This window comes from Sminthopsis crassicaudata, chromosome 5 (genome assembly GCF_048593235.1).
Source record: "Sminthopsis crassicaudata isolate SCR6 chromosome 5, ASM4859323v1, whole genome shotgun sequence".
Lineage (NCBI taxonomy): Eukaryota > Metazoa > Chordata > Mammalia > Dasyuromorphia > Dasyuridae > Sminthopsis > Sminthopsis crassicaudata.
In genome coordinates this window covers 302,210,180-302,235,145 of record NC_133621.1, presented here as the reverse complement: position 1 = coordinate 302,235,145, position 24,966 = coordinate 302,210,180, and the positions used below count along the sequence as shown (strand labels likewise).

Below are 24,966 nucleotides of genomic sequence, written 5' to 3'. Positions count from 1 at the left end.
GGAAAGACAAATAGACAGTAAGAAAAATAGACAGACATGAATGGACAGACAGTGAGACAGTTAGATAGATGGGTAGATGGATGGATGGATGGATGGATAGATAGATAAATGGGTAGAACAAATGACATACACAAAATCATTGCTGGGGTCTTGTTTTTGGTGGGGAGGGGAAAGTCCCACGGGAGCCAGTAGCAGGATTTGAACTCAGGTCCCGTGAGCCAGAAATCCTATGAAATCAAAATTCCAATGTCCTTCCAGAGAGCCATTTTGTGTCTTTTCGGGTGGTGGCGGAATGGAAGGGATGCTGAAGGACGGTAGGGTCCAGAGGGCAGAGGGGATGCGAGAGGGGCAGAGGGAGAGGGGCAGGCTCAGTGTGGCAGAAAGATACCACCAGTGGGATGGGCTGCCTGCAAGGCACTGAGTTCCCCATCACTCCAAGACTTCAAGCAGAGGTCAGCTGAGTCCGTGTGGGACACGTGGCAGCGCGGGCCCGCTCAAGGACAGGTGGGATCCCGCGGCCCCCGAGGTCCCTCACAGCACTGAGCCTCTGCCATCCTGTGGAGGAGCAGAGGGCAGGCCCCGTCCTTGGGCCTTCTCCTGTCTCGGGCTCAGGAGCCCCGGGGAGCCGGAGCAGGCACCAGGAAGGTGGGGCGGGGAGCCGGGGAAGGCCGTGTCAGGCTTCATTAGCCTCTGCCTGTGACAGGGAAGCAAAGCTGAAGGGACGCTGCTTGTGCCCGGGAGACTCAGAGGCCGCCACCACCCCCTCCTCCCCGCCCCCTCCCTGGGGCACAACCTGGCAGAGACCCTCCCCCCCAGAGAGGCCGGCTGGGGGGGGTGCCCAGAGCCCGCAGGCAAGCCCAAACGCACCCCCTCCCAGAAAGAGACAAACAGAGGCATTGTGGGAACCCACGGGGGCTGGGGGCCCACCAATCTGCACAAGCAGCGCTCTCTGAGGTGGCCCGGAGACAAAGGAAGGAAGGAAACCGGAACACAGAGGCGAGGGGGCAACTTCAGTCCATCAATCAGAAAACAGTTATTAAGCACCTACTGTGTGCCAGGCACCTTCACACAGGTGCAAAAACGCAGCCTTTCTACATCTAACAGGAAGACACAAGGAAGTGTCTGTGCAGAAAAATACACAGCACCGGGAGCAAGCAAACGGTCCCAGTGCATCTGAAATATTAAATACAAGGGAGTCTGGGCTCCGGATCACCTCGAGAGATTGTGGGGAGGGACTGGGATTGTGGGTAGGCATGTGTATGGGTGTGAGAGAGAGAGAGAGACAAAGACAGAGACACAGAAACACAGAGACAGAGACACGCAGAGAGAGGCACAGAGAGACAGACAGAGACAAAGAGACAGATAGAGACAGAGAGAGACACAGAGACACAAAGACAGAGAGAGACAGATTCAGACACGAGAGACAGAGACACAAGGAAGTGAGGGATCAGCAAAGGGCATCATGCAGAAGGGACAGCCCCAGTCAGGCCCCACTCTCCCCTCTCCTCACTCACATAAAAAATTCACCTTCCCAAGCATAGAATGGGGGCAGCGTGGCTCGGCAGCCGCCCTCGGACAGCATCTGGGGGGGCAGGAGGCTGCGACAAGTTCATCTTGTGCTTTTCAAGCCCAGGACTGGGGCCATCCCAGACTGCAAGAAGGGAGGGAAAGGGTCAAAGATCAAGAGAGAGGGGATGTTCTCTGACCTCAGCAGATGAATCTGGAGACCCGGGGTCAGATGATTTATTGATAATAACAGTCAGCACAAATAACATGATAGTATACACAATAACCTAACTTAGATGTGCATTTGTGACAATATTTCAGAATATAAATTTATATGGGATATTCGAATATATTGTTTACCAGAATATTATATATTATAATACAGACATGATTATATATTATAATTTAAATATAAATATGTAATTGAATGTATTCATGTATGTTTATGTATATGCAATTATAAATTATATATAATGTATAGAATATAGTCTTTATTATAATAAATTATTACAATATGTGTTATTTATATGACATATATAATAGTTTTAAAGTTTGCAAAGCATTTTACAAATATCATCTCATTCAGTCCTCATAAGGACCCTAAAGGAGAGGGACAATTACTATCCCCATTTTACAGATGAGCAAAGAAAACAGAGGAACCTGTCTGGGACTCGCAGCCTCCTGCCCCCCCAGATGCTGTCCGAGGGCGGCTGCCGAGCCACGCTGCCCCCATTCTATGCTTGGGAAGGTGAATTTTTTGTGTGAGTGAGGAGAGGGGAGAGTGGGGCCTTTAAGAGAGGCCTGATTTTTCTCAAACAAATTTTATTGGTGACTTTTCTCATTCCATGACTCGTTCCAGCCCTTTTATTCTCCCTGGTTTCATTCTTACTGGGCAGGGGGTCTGAAATCAGTTCAAATCCAGCCTCAGGTACTTACTAGTTGTGTGGCCTTGGAAGTCACCTCCCCCTGTTTTCCTCAGTTTCCTCCTCTGTAAAATGAGCTGGAGAAGGAGAGGGCCAACGGCTCCAGTATCTTTGCCAAGCGCTCGGGGCCTCTAAATGATGGGCAAATTGAACCTAATTGAGTTGCTGTTCTCATGTCTCCTGGGGCACCGGTTAGTGAAAGGTCGACAGCGATTCTGTAATCTGCCAAATGCAGAGAGTGGCTCGGTCTCATTGCTCCTGAACGTGCCTCCTTGGAGCACCCACCCAGCCCTGTCAGGTCTGCTCCAGGGCCAGCATGGACCTCTCTGCCAAGTGCACAAGGACGTCAAGGTTCCAGGGCGATCCCCTTCAGAGACAGCCATGTGGCCCTGCCGGATTATTGCGCGGGGGAGCACAGATCCAAGCTGGAAAGGGACCTCGTTTTCTAGAACAACCCTCATTTTCTAGTGGGGGAAACTGAGAGCAGAGGGAAAGGGACTTGCTCGGGCCTTCTCTTTTCCAGGATAAACATGACTAATTCTCAATGGTGGGGAATATATGGAATGAGAGGTTAAGAGAGTGTGGAAAGGAGGGAGATAGATGAGTTAATCAATCAACAAGAATTTATTAAACACCTACTGTGTGCTAGGCACCGTGATAGACACTGGGAATAAAGGCATCATGAAATCAACTTTTAAAAAGCAATAGATGGGGCAGCTAGGTGGTGCAGGGGATAGAGCATCAGCCCTAAAGTCAGGGAGGGAGGACCCGAGTTCAAATCTGGTCTCAGACATTTAACACTTCCTAGCTGTGTGACCCTGGGCAAGTCACTTAACCCCAATTGTTTCAGAGAAGAAAAAAAAAGCAATATATTTAGTAGGATCATCTGGCTTCTCTTTCCCTGGCATCCTGGAGGATTTGGAAGGCCTAGTAGGTCAGAACAATTTCCAATTGTGGGGGTCGGGCAGGAGCAAATCTGAGTCCCCTTTTCAGGGGCTTGGGGGTCCTTGCCTTTCTATCTGACGGCGAGGTGAATTGAGGCTCCTGTGGAAGTCAGACATCTCAGGATGGGGATTGGGCTGGAGCGAGAAAGGGATGTGGCAGACCAGCCTTAGTGGGTTCAGAGGCTTAACAAGGCTTAACTCCACTTGGAAATCTCTCTTCCTTTCATGCCCTCCCTCATTCCCTTTTCCCAAAGTTCAGCAGGAAATAGACCAATTTACATAGATTTCCATATCATTTGGGGCCTTAGAATAGACTAAAGGATGTCAGAGCTGGAAGGGACCTTAGAAATGAGCCTGTTCAAGCCCTTCATTTTGGAGAGGATGATGCTAAAGCCCAAACAATGACTAAATGGCAGCCCTGCCGCTTGACCCTGAGTGCCCCCCATCCTGGGTCCGGGGCTCTTTGAGTCAGAAGTCTCCAGATGCACAGCCCGGCGACAGCCCGCTGCCCGCCACCTGAGGTCGGCGATGCTCGTTCTGAGGGGATACCCAGAAGACGAGAGATTTTTCTCAGCCATGCAAAGACCGTCTGCTCACACAGAGAAGGGCCGGAACCCGTCATGATGAAAGGACAGCCACACTGAGCAAATCCTCATCTGTGGAACGGCAGAAAAGGGAGACGATTCAGCGTTCGACTCCCAACTCTGAGGCTGGGGGACGTGGCTCAGTCAGGACTGACTTGGCTGACACCTCTCTGTCCTTCTCTCCTAAAATTAGAGCTGGAAAAGATCAGAGGGAAAAACAATCAGAGCTGGGAAGGACGTTATTCATTAGGCAATCATTTATTAAGATCCTACAATCTTCCAGGCACAGAAATGGAAAGACAAAAATAAAATAACCCTTGCCCTCACAGAGCTCCCACTCCATCAGGGGGTAATGGCAGAAACCCGCAGACATGAATACAGAATAGATCCAAAGTCATCTGGGGATGAAGGACTCTAGGAACTGGGGGGGGACAGGAATGGTTTCACGTAGGAGGGGACCCTTGAGCGGAGCCTTGAAGAAAAGGAGGAGATGCTATATGGTGGAGGAGAAGAGCGAGCACATGGGGGGAGAGCAGGGGAAGGTATCCGACTACAAAATGGAAAGCCATGTCATCAGCCCAAAAGGGAGGCTGGAAGCAGATTGCAAGGCCTCTAAAAGCTAATGAAATCTGTATTTGTGCTAAAGACCAAAGGCTTCTTTATTGACTTTATGCCAACAATTCCCAGATCTAATAATCCAGCCCTCACCTCTCTGGGCGCCGCCGTCCCACATGGCTAGTTGCTTATTAGCTGTTCCTAAATGATTGGTCCCACGGGCATCTCCGGTTCTGTGCAGCCCAGACAACTCATTCTCTTCCTCTCCAACCTGCCCTCCACTGACTTCCTTATTTCCGTCAAGGGTGCCACCATCCCGCTAGGCCCGCCATCTGCAAGTTCCCCTCGACTTCTCCCGCTCTCTTGTTGATTCTATCTTCACATCTCCCATCTGTCCCTGTTCACTCCACTCACATGACCACCTCATCAAGGCTCTTCTCTGCTCCAGTCTACACTGCTGCAATAACTCCCTAACGGGTCCCCTGCCTCAAGTCTCACTCCACTTCATCTCCTCTTCAGGGCGTAATAGGCGCCCAAGGAATCGTCAGCAGTCTGACCCTGTTGTTTTCCTGTTCAAGAAGCCTCCTTAATACCTCTAGGATCAAACACAAATCTCTAGATCGGAGAATGGCAGAGCTAGAAGGGACCCTAGAGTCCAATCTCCTCTTTTTACAAAAGTGGAAACTGGGAAAAAAAAAAAAAAAAAAAAAAAAAAAAAGGGAGTAACTTGCCTCAACTCACACTAAGAGTGGAGGCAGGACTAGAATCCAAGCCCAGTGCTTTCACCGCCAGGGTAGGCCGGCTGCCTTAAGGATTGGCCCGAAAGATCACTCTTCTTCCTGGGACCAAAGTCTCTAGGGCCACTCTGGCTGAGTCACAGAGCTAGGGCTCTGAATAACAGAAACCGCTCTCTGCTACAGGCTCAGAAGTAAGTGGGATGCAGTAAAGAAGGATTAAATTTGAGAGAAGGAAGAAAGTGAAGGGATTTACATGAGACTGGGTTGGGGAGAGAAGATTTAGGGGGTTAAGAGACAGGGATGAATTCTACATCTACAGTCCTGCATGCATCTGTGTAATTATGGATCAGCGTCCTAGAGCCTTCTCCTCTTAGACTTATCGCCTAGGGAGAGAGGAAGGGCTGAGGCTGCCCAGAGTCCTGGGTTTGAATCCCAGCTCTGCTACTTATGACCTGTGTGATGGTGGGTAAATCCTTCACTCTTTTTGAGCCTCAGTCTCCTCATCTGTGAAAAGGAGGTTGGATTAGATTAATCTGAGAACTCTAATTAATCTGGAACTCTAAGGTTCTTTCCAGTCTGGATCTTGCGATCAACACTTCCTTCCTTAGCACCAAATCGGAGACAGGCTTCCCCTGGGACTGGACAAATCTGGGTGTGTCCTCAGAGCTTGAGCAGGTGAGGAGGAGGGGATGGCCCACAGGGTCACGGTGAGTGTGGACAGAACATATGTGTGTTTGTACACATTTACATGTAAATAATAAGCACACCACTAATATGTATTTATTATAACTGATGGATGAAGAAATTAGACCCATGGTGCATGACTTCCTCATCGATGGCTATTTTTCACCGATCTGAGATCCTGAAGCTGAGAGACAATGACAAGCACCCCTTTGACATGGGCAGAATCCTCTGGCCACTCCCTCATCCCAGTGGAAGGGTCCTGGGCGGTAGGAAAGGCTATGGTAGCTAGGGTATTTACAGTATTTCCCAAGGGATTGTTCTCCTTGGGGAGCGGGAGGAGGTGCCCTTCTCAGTGGGCAGGCTGTTTTTCCCTTAACCAATTTAAGGGTCCTCACCAACCTGAGGCAGAAAGTTTCTGCCTGTTGGCAGGCCAGCCCTGGCTGGAGAAGCCACCCTGGGTAAGCCAGATGGTGACAATCAGCCAAGTGTACAGAGCAAGGGTTAGCCCTGGCAAACCTCCCTTAGCTAGGTACCGGTTCTCTCTTCTGTGCACTGACTGTCCTTGGACCTCTTCCGGTCTGAGTACACTGTGCTGACATCTGGGGGGTCACTCTGGGCAGGGCCCAGCAGAAGCTTTCCCCTCCTTCTGGTTAGTTTGTTTTCTGGAAAGCCTTCCAAAGTGCCAGGGCTTCCTCAGCTCCTACGCTTCAGGAAAGCTAATCCAGCCTCGTCTAGAAGTGATGCTGGGGCTTCCCAGAGAGGGGTTGGCTCGTGAGTGGAGGTTGTCACTTAGAAGGGGCCTTAGACCCAGGAGCACAGAGCTGGGAGGACTTTAGAATAGAAAAATGTAAGCCCTGGGAAGGATCTTAGAAGAAAAAATGGAGAAAGGCTTCAGTACAAAGCTGGGAGGGAGCTTAGAACAAAGAGTGTCAGGGCTGGGAGAGGCCTGAAAACAGAATATCAGAACTAGGAGGGAGCTTAGAACAGGGAATGTCAGAGCTGGGAGGGAACCTAGAACAGAGTGTCAGAGCTGGGAGGGAACCTAGAACAGGGGGTGTCAGGGCTGGGAGAGAGCTTAGAACAGGGGATGTCAGAGCTGGGAGGGAGCCTAGAACAGGGAATGTCAGAGCTGGGAGAGAACCTAGAACAGAGTGTCAGAGCCGGGAGGGAGCTTAGAACAGGGGGTGTCAGGGCTGGGAGGGAGCTTAGCACAGGGGATGTCAGAGCTGGGAGGGAGCTGAGAGATCATCCAGTACCTTCTTTTTATTTCATAAGAAGAAAACAGGCCACTGTCAAGCACACCTAGGGAAATGCTGCCTCAGAACCAAGGATTAGGGTTGGGGAAATCGAGGAAGGCCCTGTAATTTTAAAAATTATTATCATAGCTTTTTATTTACAAAACATATGCATGGGTAATTTTTCAACATTGGAGGTCTTGTAATTTTAACAATCCTTTCCTCACAACCACCTCTTCCTGACAATAACTGTTGTTTTCACATTATAGGAAAAGAAAACAAAAACTCTGGAGTGAGATGTTTCTAAGATCACACACCTGATAAGGCAAAAGTGTGAGTGCACTGAAAAGCAGATCTCCTGAAGCCGAGGCCAGACCACCGACAGTAAGCACGACAGAGAGAGGGCTCAGCCTTTGGGATCTTTAGGGACCTTGGGAACCGTCCCTGAGCACTTCTACCAAAGGGGAAAGGTTGGGAGGATTGGGGATGGCAGGAGAAGCACCAGCTAATAGGGCTGCCGGGGTCTCTGAGAAAACCTCCCTCTTCCCCTCTGTGAGTCCTGGAAAGGAAGACAAGAACCTCAACAGAAAAGGGTGAGCTGGGAGGGGCTAGCTCCAATATGGGGGACGCCAGCCTGAGCATGGAGAAGGTGGGCTGGGAACGGCAGGCAGAGAAGTCTAGAGTATTTAGAGCACAGAACGCTGAGCCCCCAAAGAGCTAGCCACAGGCTTCTGTTTGGAACTCTCTGTCTCTGTCTCTCTCTCTGTCTCTCTCTGTCTCTCTCTCTCTGTCTCTCTCTCTCTCTCTTTATCTCTCTGTCTCTCTCTGTCTCTGTCTCTGTCTCTGTCTCTCTCTGTCTCTCTCTCTCTCTCTCTCTCTCTCTCTCTCTCTCTCTCCTCTCTCTCTCTCTCTCTCTCTCTCTCTCTCTCTCTCTCTCTCTCACACACACACACACACACACACACACACACACACACACCCCTACTGCCCTGAAGCCAAGCTTCCAGCGGCTCGGCTCCCGCGGGCTGCCCCACAGTCCTGCTGGACAGCTCCATCCCCGACTCGCTAGTTGTGAGCTGGTGACTCCATCCCGGCAAGTTCTGGCCCTTCCTCCCCTCCTTTCCCGGGGAGGGGCGGGGGAGGGAGTCGCTCGTCTTCACTCAATTCTCCTGTCTCCTCCTTCTCCTCCTCCGCCCCCCCTCCTCCCGCCCTGCTCTCCCCTCTCTCCCTCCCGGGTGTGAAGCACTCAGTCTCCGCCAGCGCCAGCGAGGAAGGAGGGCGAGCGGAGAGAGCGAAGTGAGAGGCTTCTAGCATGGGGGGCCGCCTGAGGGGATCTTCGGGACGTCAGGCCCGGCCAATCCTGTCTCCCGACCGTGGCCCCTGCTAGACGGTCATCAGAGGGGGGGGGGAGGGAGAGAGAGAGAGAGAGAGAGAGAGAGAGAGAGAGAGAGAGAGAGAGAGAGAGAGAGAGAGAGAGAGAGAGAGAGGAAAGAGGACGGGAGAAGAGTGGGGAGAACGGAGAGAGGAGGAAAAGAAAAGGGGGAAGGGGAGAAGACTTGGGGGATCCCAAGAAAGGGTAAAGAGGGAGAGAGGAGACAGAAAAAAAGGGAGAGGAGGGAAGAAGGGAGAGGAAGGAGGAAGGTGAGGAAAGGTGGAGCCGGAGAGCAGAATTGAGGGAGCAAAGAGCACGAAGTGGGCAGCGGAGGAGACGGGAGAGGCGAGGGAGCGAGCCGGCTCCGTCCTGGCGGCTTCCCGGGGCTCCGGCCAGGGGCGCGCCGGGGGCGCCATGCCGGGGGGCTCTTAGTGTGGTCCGGGCGGCGAGGGGGATGCGCATGGCTAGAGCGGCGCCCTGGCGCCCGCTCCCCGGGCCGCTGCGGCCGCCGCTGCTGCTGCTGCTGCTGCTCCTGGCGTCGGGCCGGACGCGGGCCCGGGCGCCCGTCGAGACCAAGGCTCGGGACCAGGGCGAGCCCAAGCCCGGCGCGGCCGGCAGCCCCAGCCCCCGGCCCGAGCAGGCGCTGGCGGCGCCCAGCGAGCCCCCGGGGGCGGGCGGCGACCGCTGCCTGGGCTATTACGACGTGATGGGTCAGTGGGACCCCCCGTTCAACTGCAGCACGGGGCCCTACCACTACTGCTGCGGGACGTGCGGCTACCGCTTCTGCTGCCGGGACGCCCCGCGCCGCCTGGACCAGAGCCGCTGCTCCAACTACGACACGCCCAGCTGGCTGCAGACCGGCTCCCCGCGCTCGTCCGGGGCCTCCCTCGACGGCGGCGGCGGCGGCCCGGGGGCCCCCAGCCCGACGCGCGACCGGGCCCACGTAGCGGTCTACAGCGTGTGCGGCGTCGTGGCCCTGCTGGCGCTCGGCGCCATCCTCACCCGCCTGGGACTGGACAAGGCGCACAGCCCGCGGGCCGAGCGCGCCGTGGCCAGGTGAGCAGCGCGGCCCCTCCGGAGTCCGGTCGCAGGCGGCGGCCCACGTGGCCTGGCTCCGCTCCGTGCGTCCCCTCGCCTCCCCTCCTCTCCCCTGCTCCCTCTTTCCAGGTTTGCTGTCTTCCTCCTTCCACCTGCATCTCTCTGCCGCGGATCTGCTTCCCTCGTGCCTCTCCTCTCTCCCTCCTTCCCTTTCCCTGTGACCGTCTCTCCCTTTCCTTTTCTGGAACTTCCTCCATCCTCCTCTCCTCTTACTCTCCCTCTCCTCTGGTCCTCCTTTCCCGTTTTTATTTCTCTCCCTCCCCCTCCTCGTTTTTGCTTCTTTCCCCAGATTCCCTGCCTTTCCTACCTTCCCACTCTGCTCGCCTCTCCCTCCTTTCCCGGCTTTCTCTCTCCAAGCTCCTTCTCCTTCCCTCTCTTCTTCCTCTTTTCTCCTGCCCCTTTTCTTTCCTCCATTTCTCCCCTCCTCCCCCCTTATTCTGTCCTTCTCTTCTTTCTTTCTCTCCTTCCTTCCATCTTCCCCTCTCATTTTCTTGCTCCCCCCTTCCCCCACCTTCCTCCCTTGTGTCCTGGGCTCTCTGCCCGAGACAGCTGATACCCTGTTTCCCTCACATCTTCTTCTTGACCTTCCTCTCCCAGTGTTCAGAGCTGGCTTCTCCATGGGACTCAGAGCAAAAATCGACTGTTGCCCTTCTGCAGGGGGAGGGGAGGGGATGTCCCTTCTCGTCCATCTGTCTAGCCTTTTTTTTGGGGGGGGGGGGAAGCAAATAACTAGAAAGTAAGTAGGAAAGAGCCCCTCCGTGCTACAGGAAACTGTGGCAAGTAGCTCCAGCTGTGCAGGAAGTGTCCTGGGGTGGAAGCAGAGAAATTCGTGTTTGGTGATACAAAGGGAAGGTTCATGTGCTTCCTGATAACCCTTCCTGTACCTCTGCTGCATGGCTGTCAGAAGCTTTGGAGTGGGGAGGAGACCTAGGGCGTTCATTCTGGCCTCCGTCCTGAGGAAGGGCCCACTCAAGGTGCTGGAGGCCTGCTCCAGCCCTGGTTTCTGGGGAGTTTTTTTGGGGGGGGCAGGAGTGGTGAGCTTCTGCACATACAGGAGTTACATGACTGCATGGGGGCCTGGAGATCCAAAGAAAGGTGAAAGAGGAAACAAAAAAGAGGGGGAAAGGAAAAGGGGAGAGGAAGGAGAGGGGTGAGGAAAGAGGGGCAGGTCTGAGAACTACCTCTATCTGATCTCACCTGCCCTCCGGCACACCAGGGCCTACTCCCTTCCCCTCAGTTTTCAGCCATTCCATTCAAGCTTTGTTCATCACTTACTGTGCACAAGGTCCAGGGACACATAAACAAAGTTCTGCCCTTGAGAAGCTTCCATTCTGCTGGAGTACCCAGAAAAGGAAATGCAGGTAGAATGTAATGGTATATCAAGGAGAAAGCCGGACACAGGAAAATCAAAGACAGCAAAACTGCTACCAGCTGGGGGAATCCGGGAAGGCTTCATGGAGAAGGTGGCTCCTCAGGGAAGCCTTGAAGGGAGAAAAAGAGTTTAATCAAAAAGGACAGAAGAGAGATGGAACAAGAGTGGGATAGAAAGATCATGGGAGGGGTTTGGAGGATGGGAGAAATATGGGTATGTTTGAAGGCAATAGGGAAGTATCCAGGGAGCTGTAAGTGAGAGAGGACGAGGGAAGCAATCTGCTGGAGGAAACGGGATGGACAGGGCTCATTTGTGCATGTAGAGGGTCTCCCTTAATAGGGGGAAGGACCAGCTCTTCATGTGACACAGGGATGAAGGAAGATCTGGGAAGGAGAAATCTGGAGGGGAGAAAGGGGAGCTTTCCAAGCATTGATGTGCACAATCCCACAGGTGCATCCACAGATGTGTACTTAGACACGAGTGTACAAGCTCGGTTGTGTGCTTCTGATGGTTCTGATGTTCAGGGGGATGCTACGATCATCAATCCAGCGTGCTTTGGAACATGCCCAAAAAAATCACGAGACAGCACTTGATGGCAGCTAACAAAATGAATTCAGTGAAGATAAATGTAAAATTTTGCACTTGGATTAAAAAAAAATAACTTCACAAAATAAAGCAAGAGGGAAGTGGGAAGGAGACTGGCTGGGTAGCAGTTTGTCTGGAAAAGATCTAGGGATCTCAGTGGACTGCAAACTGAAGCAGCAGCCCCCAGATGCTAATTCAGCCTTGGATTTCTGAGCTTCCAGAAGCAGAGAGATGAGAAACTCTGCCCTCTGGCCAACTCACACCTCATCTGATGTAATGATTCAGTACAAGGTCATTGGTACAGAGGAGGGGAGAAATGTGATATAAGGATTGGTTGAAGAAACAGATGTTTCACTTGAGGAACAGAGGATGGGGGTGGGACTGGCAGGCAGCCTGATAGTCACCTGTGTGAACTGATGGAAGGGTTGCAGTGTCTCCCTGGTTCTGCTTGGCCCCAGAGGACAGGACAAGGTGGGGTGAGATTGCAGAGATCAATTTAGGTTTAGACATCAGGAAATCCTGAATGATGAGATCCATTCCAGGTAGTGAGATCCCTGTCACTAGAGGGCTTCAAGAAGAGGTTGGATGATACATTGTCTGAGTTATTGAAGAGGACAAATCTTGGTCAGAAACAGGCTGGGCCAGGAGGCCTCCCTTTCAGCTTTGAAGTTCTGTGAGAAAGACTCAGCCCAAGGTCTGCAGGGGTACCCCCTCCCCCGGGCACTGGGTCTCAGCAGCTGCCCCTGCTGGACATCCTGGGCATCATCCCCCACAGCCATCGGTTCTCTTCAGCCAGAGGGCAGGGGACTGAGCCCAAGCCCTTCTAGCTTGTCCTGCGGCCTGGGCAATCCCGCCCCACTTCCCTGCTGGGAAGTCCCTTATAAGCCTCTACTCTTGGGGCAGCACATTCTACTTTGGGACAACTCTCACTAGCAGAAAATTTGCCTTCACCTTCCCTCTCCCCCTCCGCGCCTCCCCTACCTTCTTCTGCCTCTGGGGCCAAGCAGAAAGAGGGAAGAGCTGAGGAAAAGAGAAATCACGCCTGCCAAATCCTCCAGAGAGAAGTCTCCAACTCCCTAAGCCCTAGCATCTCCCTGGGCTGGGGGAGTTTCTGCTCTTCCCTGACCTTATCACCTGGCCCTAGGCTGGATTTTTCTCCTTCGCTTGTAGCCCTTGCCAAGCGTGATCTCCTGGCAAAGGCTCTCGTGGCGCATCCTCAGAAGAAGGGTTAGGGTCACCCAAGATTCTGCCCCTAGCTCTTTGTTCTCATCGCTGTCTCCTGGGCGCTTCTCTGTCCTCTCGGCCTTTTCCCAGCCCTTGGTCGTTGAAGTCTATCAGATTATGGAATGGCAGAAAGGAGCTGGGCACCCTTCCAGAACTGACTTATTTTTAAAGTGTTTTACACTGTTAGTGATAGCTTTGGTTTTTACATCAACTAGCTTTCCCGATATATCTCACCTGGCCCTTTTGTAACAAAGAATTAAATTAATAAAAAAAAGTAGCTCAGCAAAACTAACCGATACATTAACAAAGCCTGACATCATATCCAGTGTTCCACTGGAAGAAGGGAGGGAGATGTCTTGTCATAGACAGTTCTTCCTTGGATCAAGTTTGGTCGTTATAATTGTGGTAATGTCTGATTTCAGTGGGTTTTTGGGTGGGAATGGTTCCTTCTATTTACATTGTGCTTATTTTTCCCCCTGATTTTGCCCATTTCATTTTGCATCGGTTCACATAAATTTTTTCTGCTTCCCTAAACGTTCATTATATTCATTGTTGCTTTTTTATAATCATTATTTTTTAGAGGATACATTGGATAGAATGCTAGACTTGGAGTCAGAAAGAGCCAGGTCAAAATCCTTCCTTAGGCACTTATTAACATGGTGATTCTAGGCAAGCTCCTTCACATCTTTGTTTCCTTCCTCGGTCAAATGAGGGAGATGGATTTACTAACTTCTTAAGCCTGTGATCTATGATCCTGTGATGTGTCCAATTTTAGTTATGTGTCACAATTTAGCTATCTCCCCAATCAATAGGCATCTACTTTGTCTCCAGCTCTTTCCTACTACAAAAGATGCTGCTGATATATAATCTCTCATATCTAGAACTTTTCTTTTTGTCTTGGATATCATTGTTGGGGGGGGGGAAGGGGGAGGGAGAGAGAGGGAGAGAGAAAATCAGCTAGGTGGTGCCATAGTGCATAAAACATTAAACCTGGCATTAGGAAAATTCATCTTCCTGAGTTCAAATCTGGTCTAGGACATTTACTAGCTATGTGACTTTGATTAAGTTATTTAATCCCATCTGTCTCAGTTTGCTCATCTGTAAAATGAGCTGGAGAAGGAAATAGCAATCTATTCCAGTATCTGTGCTAAATGGAATCACAAAATGTCAGACACAGCTGAAAAATAACTGGATGACTATATATGCATATATATGAATATATATCTTTATGTGTATATCCATCTATCCATGTATACACACACACACACACACAAATACACACACACACACACATATGATTAGACAGAATATCAGATGCTCAAGCAGATATTTGTCCTGTCCCTTTAAAAACTTCTGGGTCTGTGGGTGGGATTTCCTGATCCAATTGCAAATCATCACTGACATATCATCTTCTCTTCTCTTACCCAACTAGAGAAACCACTCAGATCAGAATCAGAGATCAACTAGGAGACTGGTCAAGCATGCCCTTTTGGGGTCAGAAAACATGTATGGAAATGATCCAACATCATGCTCAGCTTCATCACACTTGTTATAGGAGTTTCTAGAGCCATGTCAAGTTAACAGTGTAGAAACAATGTATATGATAATAATTTTTGTTTTGTATATTTTAAATCAAATTTCTTATATTCCTATGCTTTGTAGAGGTTTTTAGCATAAATGAAGGCACTACTTTATCAAAGGCTTTTTCTGCTTTTTGATATAATCATATGGCTTGATATGTTTTTGTTTTTAACATAACACAATATATTGTTTTGTTAATGTTTAACCCCCTCCTATTCTTAATACAAGTCCAACTTGACCACATTGTGTAATTATTTGGAAATATTATTATAGTATTTTTGCCAGAATTTCGTTTGTATTTTCAAATTTTTCATTGATTTTATTGGCTTATAGTTTTCTTTCTTTACTTTATCCTTTCTTGGTTCGGGTATTAGGACTATATCTCTCTCATAAAATAAGTTTAGTAAAGTACTTTCTCAATTTCTAAGAATAATTTCTATAGCACAAGTATTATTTTTAAAAGTTTGATAGAATTATTCTAGACATCTTTCTGGACTAGAGTTTTTCTTTTTCTTTTTTTCTTTTTTTCATTTGGTAGTTCGTTTACAACTAGTTTAATTTCTCTGTAATACTGATTCAAACATAATTCTCACCATCTGGGAGGCTAAGTAAGTTTGATTTTAGTTTTCCCCTAGGATTCTCCAATACTTTTGGGATTTGGGAGTATCTAGGCTCTCTCCAAGTGGCTCCAGCACCACTGAGGTTGTTCCCTCAAATACAGGGGGTGGTTCCAGTTTAATAAGGCTCTAGCAGTCAGATTAACTTTTACTTCAGAAATATTTACTTCAGAAGGTATAATCATAGATACACAATTTACTCCTTCAAGAGTATAGAAGGCATAATTCCTCCACCACCACCTTTCCTTGTACCATTTTAGGCTCAGGGGAGGGAAAGAGGATTAGGTTCATAGCATAGCTTGACACAGTCCTATTTCCAAGTCCACACCAACTCAGGCTTGACTTCTAGGTACCCTAACTCCTCAGAACTTTCATGCCAGGCTGACTATCCATACTATCTTACCTACTATCCTGGCTTCTGGCTCATGGTTTGAACTCCAGGGTCATTCCCCAACACTGAAATTGAGAAGAACAAGTAACACAGAACAGAAAAAAGACAACAGGCCTATTTCTTGGAAATAGGGGAAAAAAAGGAAGAGCAGAAGAAGGACATCTTTCCCCTCTCAATAGTTCATTTTATGATGTCCATGCCATGGGAGGATTAGGATCTTTGCCCTCTGGATACTGCACATGACAGTAGCCAGAGCTCAGGCTCAACAGATTTATTTCTTGTCACATTTTATTATTTTCCAATTATATGTAAAAACAATTTTTAACATTCATTTTTTTAAAATGTTGAGATCCAAATTCTTTCCCTCTTTTTTTCCCCTATTTTATTCTTGAAAAGGCAAGCAATTTGATATAGATTATACATATGTAGTCATGTAAAACATATTTCCTTACTAGTCATGTAGTGAAAGAAAGCACCCACCAAAATTTAAAAAAACAAAAACAAAAAACCAAGATAAATAACCTAAAAAAAAGTTTGCTTCAATCTGCATTCAGACTCTGTTAGTTCTTATTCTGGAGATGGATAGCATTTTTTTTAAAATCATAAACCTTTTTGTCTTGGATCATTGTATTGCTTAAAATAGTTAAGTCATTTACAAATGATCATTGCACAATGTGCTAATACTGTGTACAATGCTTCCTTGGTTCTGCTTGCTTCACTTTGTATCTGTTCATATAAGTCTTTCCAGGTTTTTCCTCCACCATCCTGCTCATCTTGACTGTTTTAGAGACAAAGACAGCCATTCAAAAGAGTCACTCCACCTGTGTGATCTCATTTCCCCAAGGAACTCCTGAGGAACAATTTATGAAGACTGTTACTTTGACCTTTATAATCTTACACAGCTATCTGGGGGCATAGTGAGGTTAAGTAATTTGCTCAGGATCACACAGCCAGTGAGAAAATTGCTAAGTGTTGAAGATAATAATAATAATATATTTTTAAAGTTTCTACTCTCAAGAAATTCACACTTTCATTTGGGGAGATATCATATGTGAGATGGCATAGCTACAGGGTAGATGGAAAGGACTTGAGGTCTTCAGGGCACATCAGGAAGCAGATCAGGACCCAAGATTCCTTGGGGTATCCATGGGTATCTACTTCATGGAGTCCGGACACTGGAGGAGACACCATTGAGAAGGCAAGATTGAGCTTAAAGGTCAGAGTGGAGAAGGAATTTAGGTTCTTTCCAGCAGAAATGAGACAATATGTGACAGAGACAGCCTTTCTCTGAGGTCAGTTCCCTAACTAACGTGCCACACAGCTTCTAATTAAGGAAATAAAACTCCTAAAATTTGACTTCTTTAGCTACAGTCAGGAAAATGACAAGAGCTTGCCTCCCACTGGTTTAGATGGGGAAATGGTGAACAAGTAGTAGAAAAAGGAAATAAAATAGAAGTAGTTAAAAATAGAAATAAGTAGGGAAAAGGTTAAAAAGTGTTAAAAGGAAGAGTTTCTCCAAGATTGGAAAAAGTAGCAAAGAAACAGTGAGATTGTCAGTCTCACCAGTCACTAGGTATGATTTAGGCTTAATCCATACTTTGATCCTTTGAACTTGATCAACAACTTGGCTTCATAATCTGATGGTCTCCACAATCCATCACATATGGTCATTAATTAAACAATAACTATGGACCATCTTTCTGTTCCATGTCCAGATAGTCCAGAATGGAGTCTCTAAGAGCACTGTCCTAACTCCCTCTTTCCTCCATCCCCCTCCGTCTCTCATGGCTCAAGGAATTTGTGAAACTTTGGCTAATGCCTACTCATTCACCTTCTAGATACTGTTGGTCTATAGGATCTAGCAGTAAAGTAGTTGGGGGAAAGTTAATGTACTCTTGAAGTGAGGGCTAGGTATTTTGTTCATTTGATTTATCTCTTCTTTTTAATCAGGTTAACCAAAGCTTTATAATTTTTTTTCTCCCCCCAAAGAACCAGATTTTTGTTTTCTTTATAAATTCCATATCTTTTTTTTTATTTTCCAATTTATTTACTCCATGATTATTGTATTATTTGTATATTTTTGAATTTTCAACAATTTCTTATTTAGCTCATTAATCCTATCTTTTACTATTTTGTTTTTCTCAGAAATTTATTCTATTTGTTATTTTTATATATTCTCAGGGATATAATTATTCCTTCTAGCTGTATCACATAAATTTTGTATGTTGTATCATCATTATCATTTTCTTTCACATTATTACTAATTATTCCTATGATTTATTGGGTATCCATTCATTATTCAATCTGTCATTATTAAATCTTCTCTTAGGTCTATATCTTTTGATTATATTCCCTATGCTAATTACTTGTAGTAAATTTTAAAAATATGTTTAGTATTGCTTCCTTTTTTGTTTTTACCTTTCTTTATAATTTCTCCATGCTGTAGCAAATTATCTGCTTTTTAAAAAGGGTTCTTTGTGGGTTGAGAAATGTATTGTTTAATATTCCCAATCAGAATATGTCATAAGTCTTTCAGCATCAAGTTCCCTATTAGTTTGTTCAATTCCATATTTTCCCTTTTATTTATGTTTCATCCAATTCTGATAGAATATTAAATTATTCTTCTTATTTTTAATAGTATATTACTATATATATTTTTTGTGTTATTATTATTATTGTTACTATCAATACATTTTAAAATGTAGTTAACTTTTCTTTTATGAATTTACCCACTATGCCATTTGATGCATGTTTTTAGTATCAACATTGCTACATAGTTTATGGTTTCTTTAACATAATGGAATTTCCTTAATTATCTCTATCCATATTTTGACTTTTAATTTTTGGTGTTTTTTTTTAAATAGTATGATTATAACTGATTTTTTTTTCAGAGATTCATCCGATGCATGGTAAATTTTGTTCCAGCTTCTCAGTTTGATTCTATATGTGTCTCTAATTTTTAAATATGTTCCTTGTATACAACAGACCATTGGATTTTGTTTCTTTATGTTTCTTATGTCATTCTTTTTCATTTTATTATCCATTAACATTTGATGTTATGATTGTTAGGTTCATAGTTCTTTCATTTGCTTCTTTAATAATGCATTAAAAATTCTTTTCCCTCAAAGTCCATGCTTTGCCTTTGCAATTAGTTTTCTTTAAACTACTTTAATATTATGCTACCTCCAGAGGCTATCTTCCCCCCCATTCCCATTTACTTATCATTTCCTTAGTTATCTATATCTCTTTCTCATTTGTCCTTTTTCTTTCCATTTAAGTGATTTGTTCAAAATTTTCTCTTCCTGCCTCCTCTCCAAATTATTCTTATTTACTTTCTTTTATTGTGCTTTTTCCTGAGTTTTTTTGCTATTATTGTTTTACATTTCTTCTATTTAAATTTTATTTTCTGGTTCATAGACGATATATCTTCATTTATTTTATATTTCTTATGGGTTAAAACTTGTACCCAGCATATTTCCTACATCAGGTCACAGCTCCCTCTTAACTTCTAACCATGATTATACTATTGCTTTAGATTTTGCCCCATCCACTCTGTTTTCTGCTGGACCTTATTTACAATCCCTGTTTCAGACAAAGTGAATGACTAGCTATTACTCAAATTCTTCCTGTTCTCTCCCAAATCTGTGCATTTGCTTTCCCCCATGGAAATTCCCCCCCCCCCGGTCATTTTTCCATATCTGAAATACACTTTCTTCATTTTTAATTATTGAAATCTCGCTCTACCTTCAAGGCCAACTCAGGCCTCCCATTTTCCTTGAGGATTTTCTTCTTTTTCCCCAACCCCATAAGAATTTCTCTCTCCTAGATTGAGTACATCTCCCCCTTTTTGACCTTTTATATTCTAACTTGTATCAGTTTTAGCTGTGAACATTGCAGTCCCCACTCAAAGACAGTATGATGGGACGACAAAAAAGAAAACCTATCATTTCTGTCTTTGTAACCTTTGCATTGAGCAAAAGCCTTTGTATACAGTTGGTGCTTAATAAATTATTATACTTACTTGAAGTGCTTGAAGATCTGCTCCTTCAAAGATTAAGAGGAACTTCCTAATCCACTACATCTAATGACCTTTTCTCAGCCTCCTTGATCTTTCTAAAGCTAATGACTCTACTCTTTCCATCCCAAAACCATCCCCCATATTCCTAGTCACCCTTTTTTTCTTCAAATGCTGGCTGAGATAACCCACTCTCCTGGCTCACTTCTTATCTCCCCATCTGGCCCTTCTGTATTCTTCTAAGTCTTTTACCGTGGATATTTCCTAAGGTTCTATCCTGGATTCATTTGTCTCCTCCCTTTATCCTCTGTCCCGTAGCAAACTACTACTTCTTGGGAAATTCTCAGATCCCTGTCTCCAACTTCTCTTCTGAGCTCCGGACCTTCATCCCCAGCTGCTTTGGGGACACCATCTCCTAAATGTCCCCACTGCCCATTCAATGTCTCAAATTGAACTGATCATTTTGGGTAGTGGAAGGAGTCCTGACTCCTGAGTCAGGGGGCCCAAGTTCAAATCCTGGTTTTCCTTTTTTACACCTTTGTCACTTTGGAGAACTTAGTTCCTTTCTTTGAGAAATTTGTCAAAATTCTTAATTTTTTTTTTTTTGGTAAAAATGAGAGTCAAATGACATCCCCCTGAAGACAGGGATTCTCACTGTCAGGAATCCCCCATCCATCCCTGCCTTTGTCTCTTTGTCGTTTGGGCCCCACTTTCCCTACTGGTAGAATGCTGGGTTAGCTTTAAGTCAATGAGGATTCAATCCTAGACCTTTGAGTCTATAAGATTTGCTTCTGCTCTCTGATATTTGAAGATAACTAATCCTCATCCCTGTATCTTAGATTTTTTTTTTCCGATTAAACTTGTCTAGGTGATATTGGTTGGTGATGAATGAACAAGTAAACGGAAAAAAAATTTATTAAATGCTTACTATGTGCCAGGTGCTTTGCTAAGCACCGGTGGATACAATACAAAACAGACTGTCTTGCTCTCTGGTGGTCTTTAGGACTCAGTGCCAGGCCAGGAAAATGATTTAAACCATTTCTCTCCTGGGGCGGAGTTTTAGGCTGGAAAGGAAAGGCTTCCTGGACCAGGTAAGAGTCCAGCTGGTCTTTTCATGTCCCTTCACCACTCACACACACACCCCCTACTGCATCCTGGGGAATTGGGGGATGGGGTCCGACAGAGGGAAAACTTCCAGGTGGATGGGGCAGACAAGAGCAGATCTGAGCCTGGTTCTCAGGGGCGTGGGGGTCTTTGCTGTTCTCTCCCATGGGAAGATGAATTCAGGATCCCTCAATCCCAGCATCTCAACATAGGGATTGAGTGATGGAGAGGAAGGCAGGCAGGGGCTGAGCCTTAGCAGGCTGGGAGGCTTAGCAAGGCTTAACTCCACTTGGAAATCTCTCTTCCTTCAAAGCCCTCCTCCCCACTCCCCTTTCCCAAAGTTCAAGAGGAGCCGGGCCAATTTACATAAATTTCCATATCATTTGGGGCCTTAGAATAGATTAAAGCTATGTCAGAGCTGGAAGGGACCTCAGCAGTGAGACAATCCAACCCCCTCACGTCGGAGAGGAGGCCTCGGAGGTGACATGACTCAAGATCACACAGCAGGTGGCACCGGCCCTCACGGAGAGATGCTCGGGTCTATAGAATGTTCCCAACGCCCCTCCTGGGGAAGGGGCCCAAGAACCAAGATTCCCATTTTACAGAGAAGTAAGTGAGCTTTGGGAAGTGGAGGGGAAGACCAAGGTCATCCAGTGAGTTATCTGCTGTCGGCTAAAGGTAGGGAATCACAGGTGTGGGGGGAGATGGAACGGGCTCCTGTGGAAATGACAGGGATAGAAGAAGGGGCTCCTTCTGGATTTCCCTTTGTCCAAATCCCCAGGGCAGTCCTCAGTTTACCTCTAATGTCACTTTCCTCCTTCTACCTCTAAAAGGTAGGAAGGCACCTCTCCAGCCAGGCTTAGGAGGCTTAGGGCTGCAGGACAGTGCAAGAGAGTGTAAGTTCCTGCAGGACAGGTACTGCTTCCCTTTTGGTCTTTGGCTCTCCGGTGCCCTCCACCAGCTGGTGCTCGAGCGCCGTCCTCAGGGGCAGGGGGACCTAAGATGAGATTGGGGTCTGCCTCAAACAGACTCGTGACTGAATCCCAGCCACTCCCTAAGGTGCAGGGCAGGCGCTGATCCCCACTGTCTCTTCCTGGTCTGATTTCTTTCTCTCTCTCTCTCTCTCTCTCTCTCTCTCTCTCTCTCTCTCTCTCTCTCTCTCTCTCTCTCTCTCTCTCTCTTTTTTTTTCCTCTGTGTGTGTGTGTGTGTGTATGTGTTCCTGTCTTTCTCCCTCTCTCTCTCTCTGTCTCTGTCTCTCTGTCTCCTCTGTCTCTGTCTCTGTCTCTGTCTCTCTGTCTCCTCTGTCTCTGTCTCTGTCTCTGTCTCTCTGTCTCCTCTGTCTCTGTCTCTCTCTGTCTCTCTGTCTCCTCTGTCTCTGTCTCTCTGTCTCTGTCTCTGTCTCTGTCTCTGTCTCTCTCTCTCTCTCTCTCTCTCTCTCTCTCTCTCTCACACACACACACACACACACACACACACACACACACACACACACACACTGCCGATGACACACTATGTACTTAGTACAGGCTCAGCCCCACAAGAAACACAGGCTACAGAATGTGTCTTTATGGACCTCATCCTCTTCCTCTTCTTCTTCATCCCCAGTCCTCCTCTTCTCCTTTCTTTTCCTTCTCCTCTTCCTCATTATCTTCATCCTCTTCCTTCTCTTCTTCTTCATCCCTATGAGGATGTCAGAGTTGAAAGGGCCCTTGGAACAAAGAGAGGGCTTTTATTCACTAAATGAGCATTTATTAAGCTCCTACTGGATGTCTACTGGGCTTTCACTATAAAACCTGCCCTCAAGGAGCTTACATTCTACTGAAGCAAAGATTATAGAAATTGGGGTGAATCGGTAGTTTCAGGGAAGTGGTAACCCTTGGGCTGAACCTAGAGGGAAGGCGGTATAAGGCGGTAGGAAGAGAAAGTGCATTGTAAGAATGGGGGACAGTCTGGAAAGGCAGGGGGGTGGAGATGGAATATCATACAACCAGCTTGTAAAGGCAGGCTGGGAGGTAGATTGCCAGGGGCTTCTTTGCTTTCCATCTTATGGGGGGGGAGGGGGGAAAGCAGCAGAGACCAAGAGTTGACTCATCTCTCTATCCAGATGACTCCCAGATTTCTTTGCGCAGTCTCCGAACCTCAGGGATGCATTAGCAACTGCCTACAGGGTATTTCCAACTGGATGATGTCCCATGTGTATCACAAATTCAACATGTCAAAAACACAATTTGGTATCTTTCCCCTCTTAATTTTCCTACTTCTGTCAAAGGTACCACCCTCTTTCTCATCCCTGCCGAGCGAATCCTAGAGACAGGATTCTGCTCGGGCTCACCCGGAGAGGGGTCAGAGGTAGATTGCTGCAAGGATTAAAGTTCTAGACATGGAAAAACATGAAGGGATTTAGGTGAAACATTGGGATGGAAGGAGAGGAGATCGGTTGGGGTTCAAGATATCCATAACCTTGGCACAGTGGATAGAGTACCAGCCCTGAAGTCAGGAGGACCTGAGTTCAAATCTGGCTTCAGACACTTAATACTTCCTGGCTGTGTGACCCTGGGCAAGTCACTTAACCCCAAGTGCCTCAGCAAAAAAAAAAAAAAGATACCCATGACTTACATGTCCAAAAGAGATTTAAAAAAAAAAAAAATGATAATGACCAAGCCTGGGCCCAAAGGAAATCATGCACTCCTTTCTTCCTTCTTTGCATACTGCACATAAATGACAAATATGAAACTATGTTTTTCATGACCTCACATCTACAACCTATATCCTATTTCTTGCCTTCTCAAGGAAAGGGAAGGGGCAGCAGAGAGGGAGAGAATTTGGAATTAAATATTTTAAAAACTGATTACTAATTTTTTACATGTAATTAGGAAATATTTAACAAAATAAATAAAGATTTATTTAATATTAATTAATAAAAACTAAATATTTTAATTAATAAAAATTAAATAAATATTTAATAATGAATTCAATATTTATATATAGTTAAATATTATCATACTATAAATATAATCAATTTAATAAATTATATATATATAAATACATTTTTTAAATGTCTAAAAAGTACACTGTATAGGTTCTTTTGATATGCTGGTTAGTTTTGCAAAACTTATTTGCTTAAAAATGAAAGGAAAAGAGTGTAGTTTCTTCCACCCATTTCAATTCCTTCCTTTTAATGAATAGAGCACTGGAGTCAGGAAGACTTATCTTTACTGGCAGTGTGACCCGGAGCAAGTTGCTTAACCACATTTACCTCACTTTACTCATCTGTAAAATGATCTGGCGAAGGAAATGGCAAACCCTTCCAGTATCTTTGCCAAGGAAACCCCAAATGGGAATGTGATGAGTCGGATATAACTCAACAACAAACTCCTTTCTGACCCAGGCCAGAGGGGCAGGTGATACTGGAAGGTCCTGCCCACAATTCATTGGCCCCAGACTCTGCTTAGTTTCAGACTTTATTTGCGTCTCCTTTTCTTATCTTTTTTGCAAGGCAATTGGGGTTAAGTGTCTGAGTTCAGGTCTTCCTGACTTGAATGCCAGTGCTCTACCCACTGCACCATATAGCTGCTTCTGGTTCTCCTTTGCTTAGGTGACTCAGTGCCCCCCTCCCTCTGGTTGCGCACCATATTAATACTGAACTGAGGTCAGACACCCTTCTGGCTTCATTCACTGCATTTCCAAACTCAAGAGACCCCCCAATCTTAATCTTGCTGAAGCTGGGATGACAGGCAGGGATCTCCATGCCCAATTTTAAATGAATCTGTTTTGTTTTGTTTGCTGAGGCAATGGGGTTAAGTGACTTGCCCAGGGTCACACAGCTAGGAAGTGTTAAATGTCTGAGGTCAGATTTGAACTTGGGTCCCCCTGACTTCAGGGCTGGTGCTTTATCCACTGCACCCCCTAACTCCAAGAATCTTTTTTTTTAAGGTAGAAACAAAGAAAAAAAATCATAAAACTAGCCAACATCTCAGACTAGTTCAATATTCGATTCAGTCCTCCATGCCGACCTGTACAAAGAAGGGAGAGAATTATAGGCTCCTCTCTTCTCTGGGGCTGTTTGGTCATTATCATTTCCTAACATTCAGTTCCAACTATTTTTGCTAATGTTCTTTCTTAATTTATAAATTGTATATTTCTTACACCATGGTAATATTCCACCATATTCATGTACCTCATTTTGTTTAGCCATTCCATAATGGATGGATATAGTCATTATTTCCAGGGCTTTTTTATCACAAAAAGTACTGCTATAAATATAGCGCTGTGTAGGGGCTTTAAAAAAATCATCTGCCTCCTTATTTGTGTCTAACAGTGAAATGTCCAGGCCAAAGGCTATGGACATTTGAATCTATTTCTTTGTTATAGATCAATCAAGTCGTGTCTGACTCTGTGACTCCATTTGAGGTTCTCTTGGCTGAGATATCAAAGTGCT

At 46.2% G+C, this 24,966-nt stretch overlaps 1 protein-coding gene across 1 annotated transcript in view; it reads left to right on the top strand.

The window, feature by feature from the left end:
• Positions 1–9,000: 9,000 nt before the first annotated feature.
• SHISA8 (shisa family member 8) overlaps positions 9,001–24,966 on the top strand; it is a 30,042-nt gene continuing 14,076 nt past the window's right edge. The window contains exon 1 of the mRNA XM_074269660.1: positions 9,001–9,596. Within this exon, the coding sequence (XP_074125761.1) occupies positions 9,001–9,596 (596 nt within the window). The remainder of the gene's footprint in view (positions 9,597–24,966) is intronic.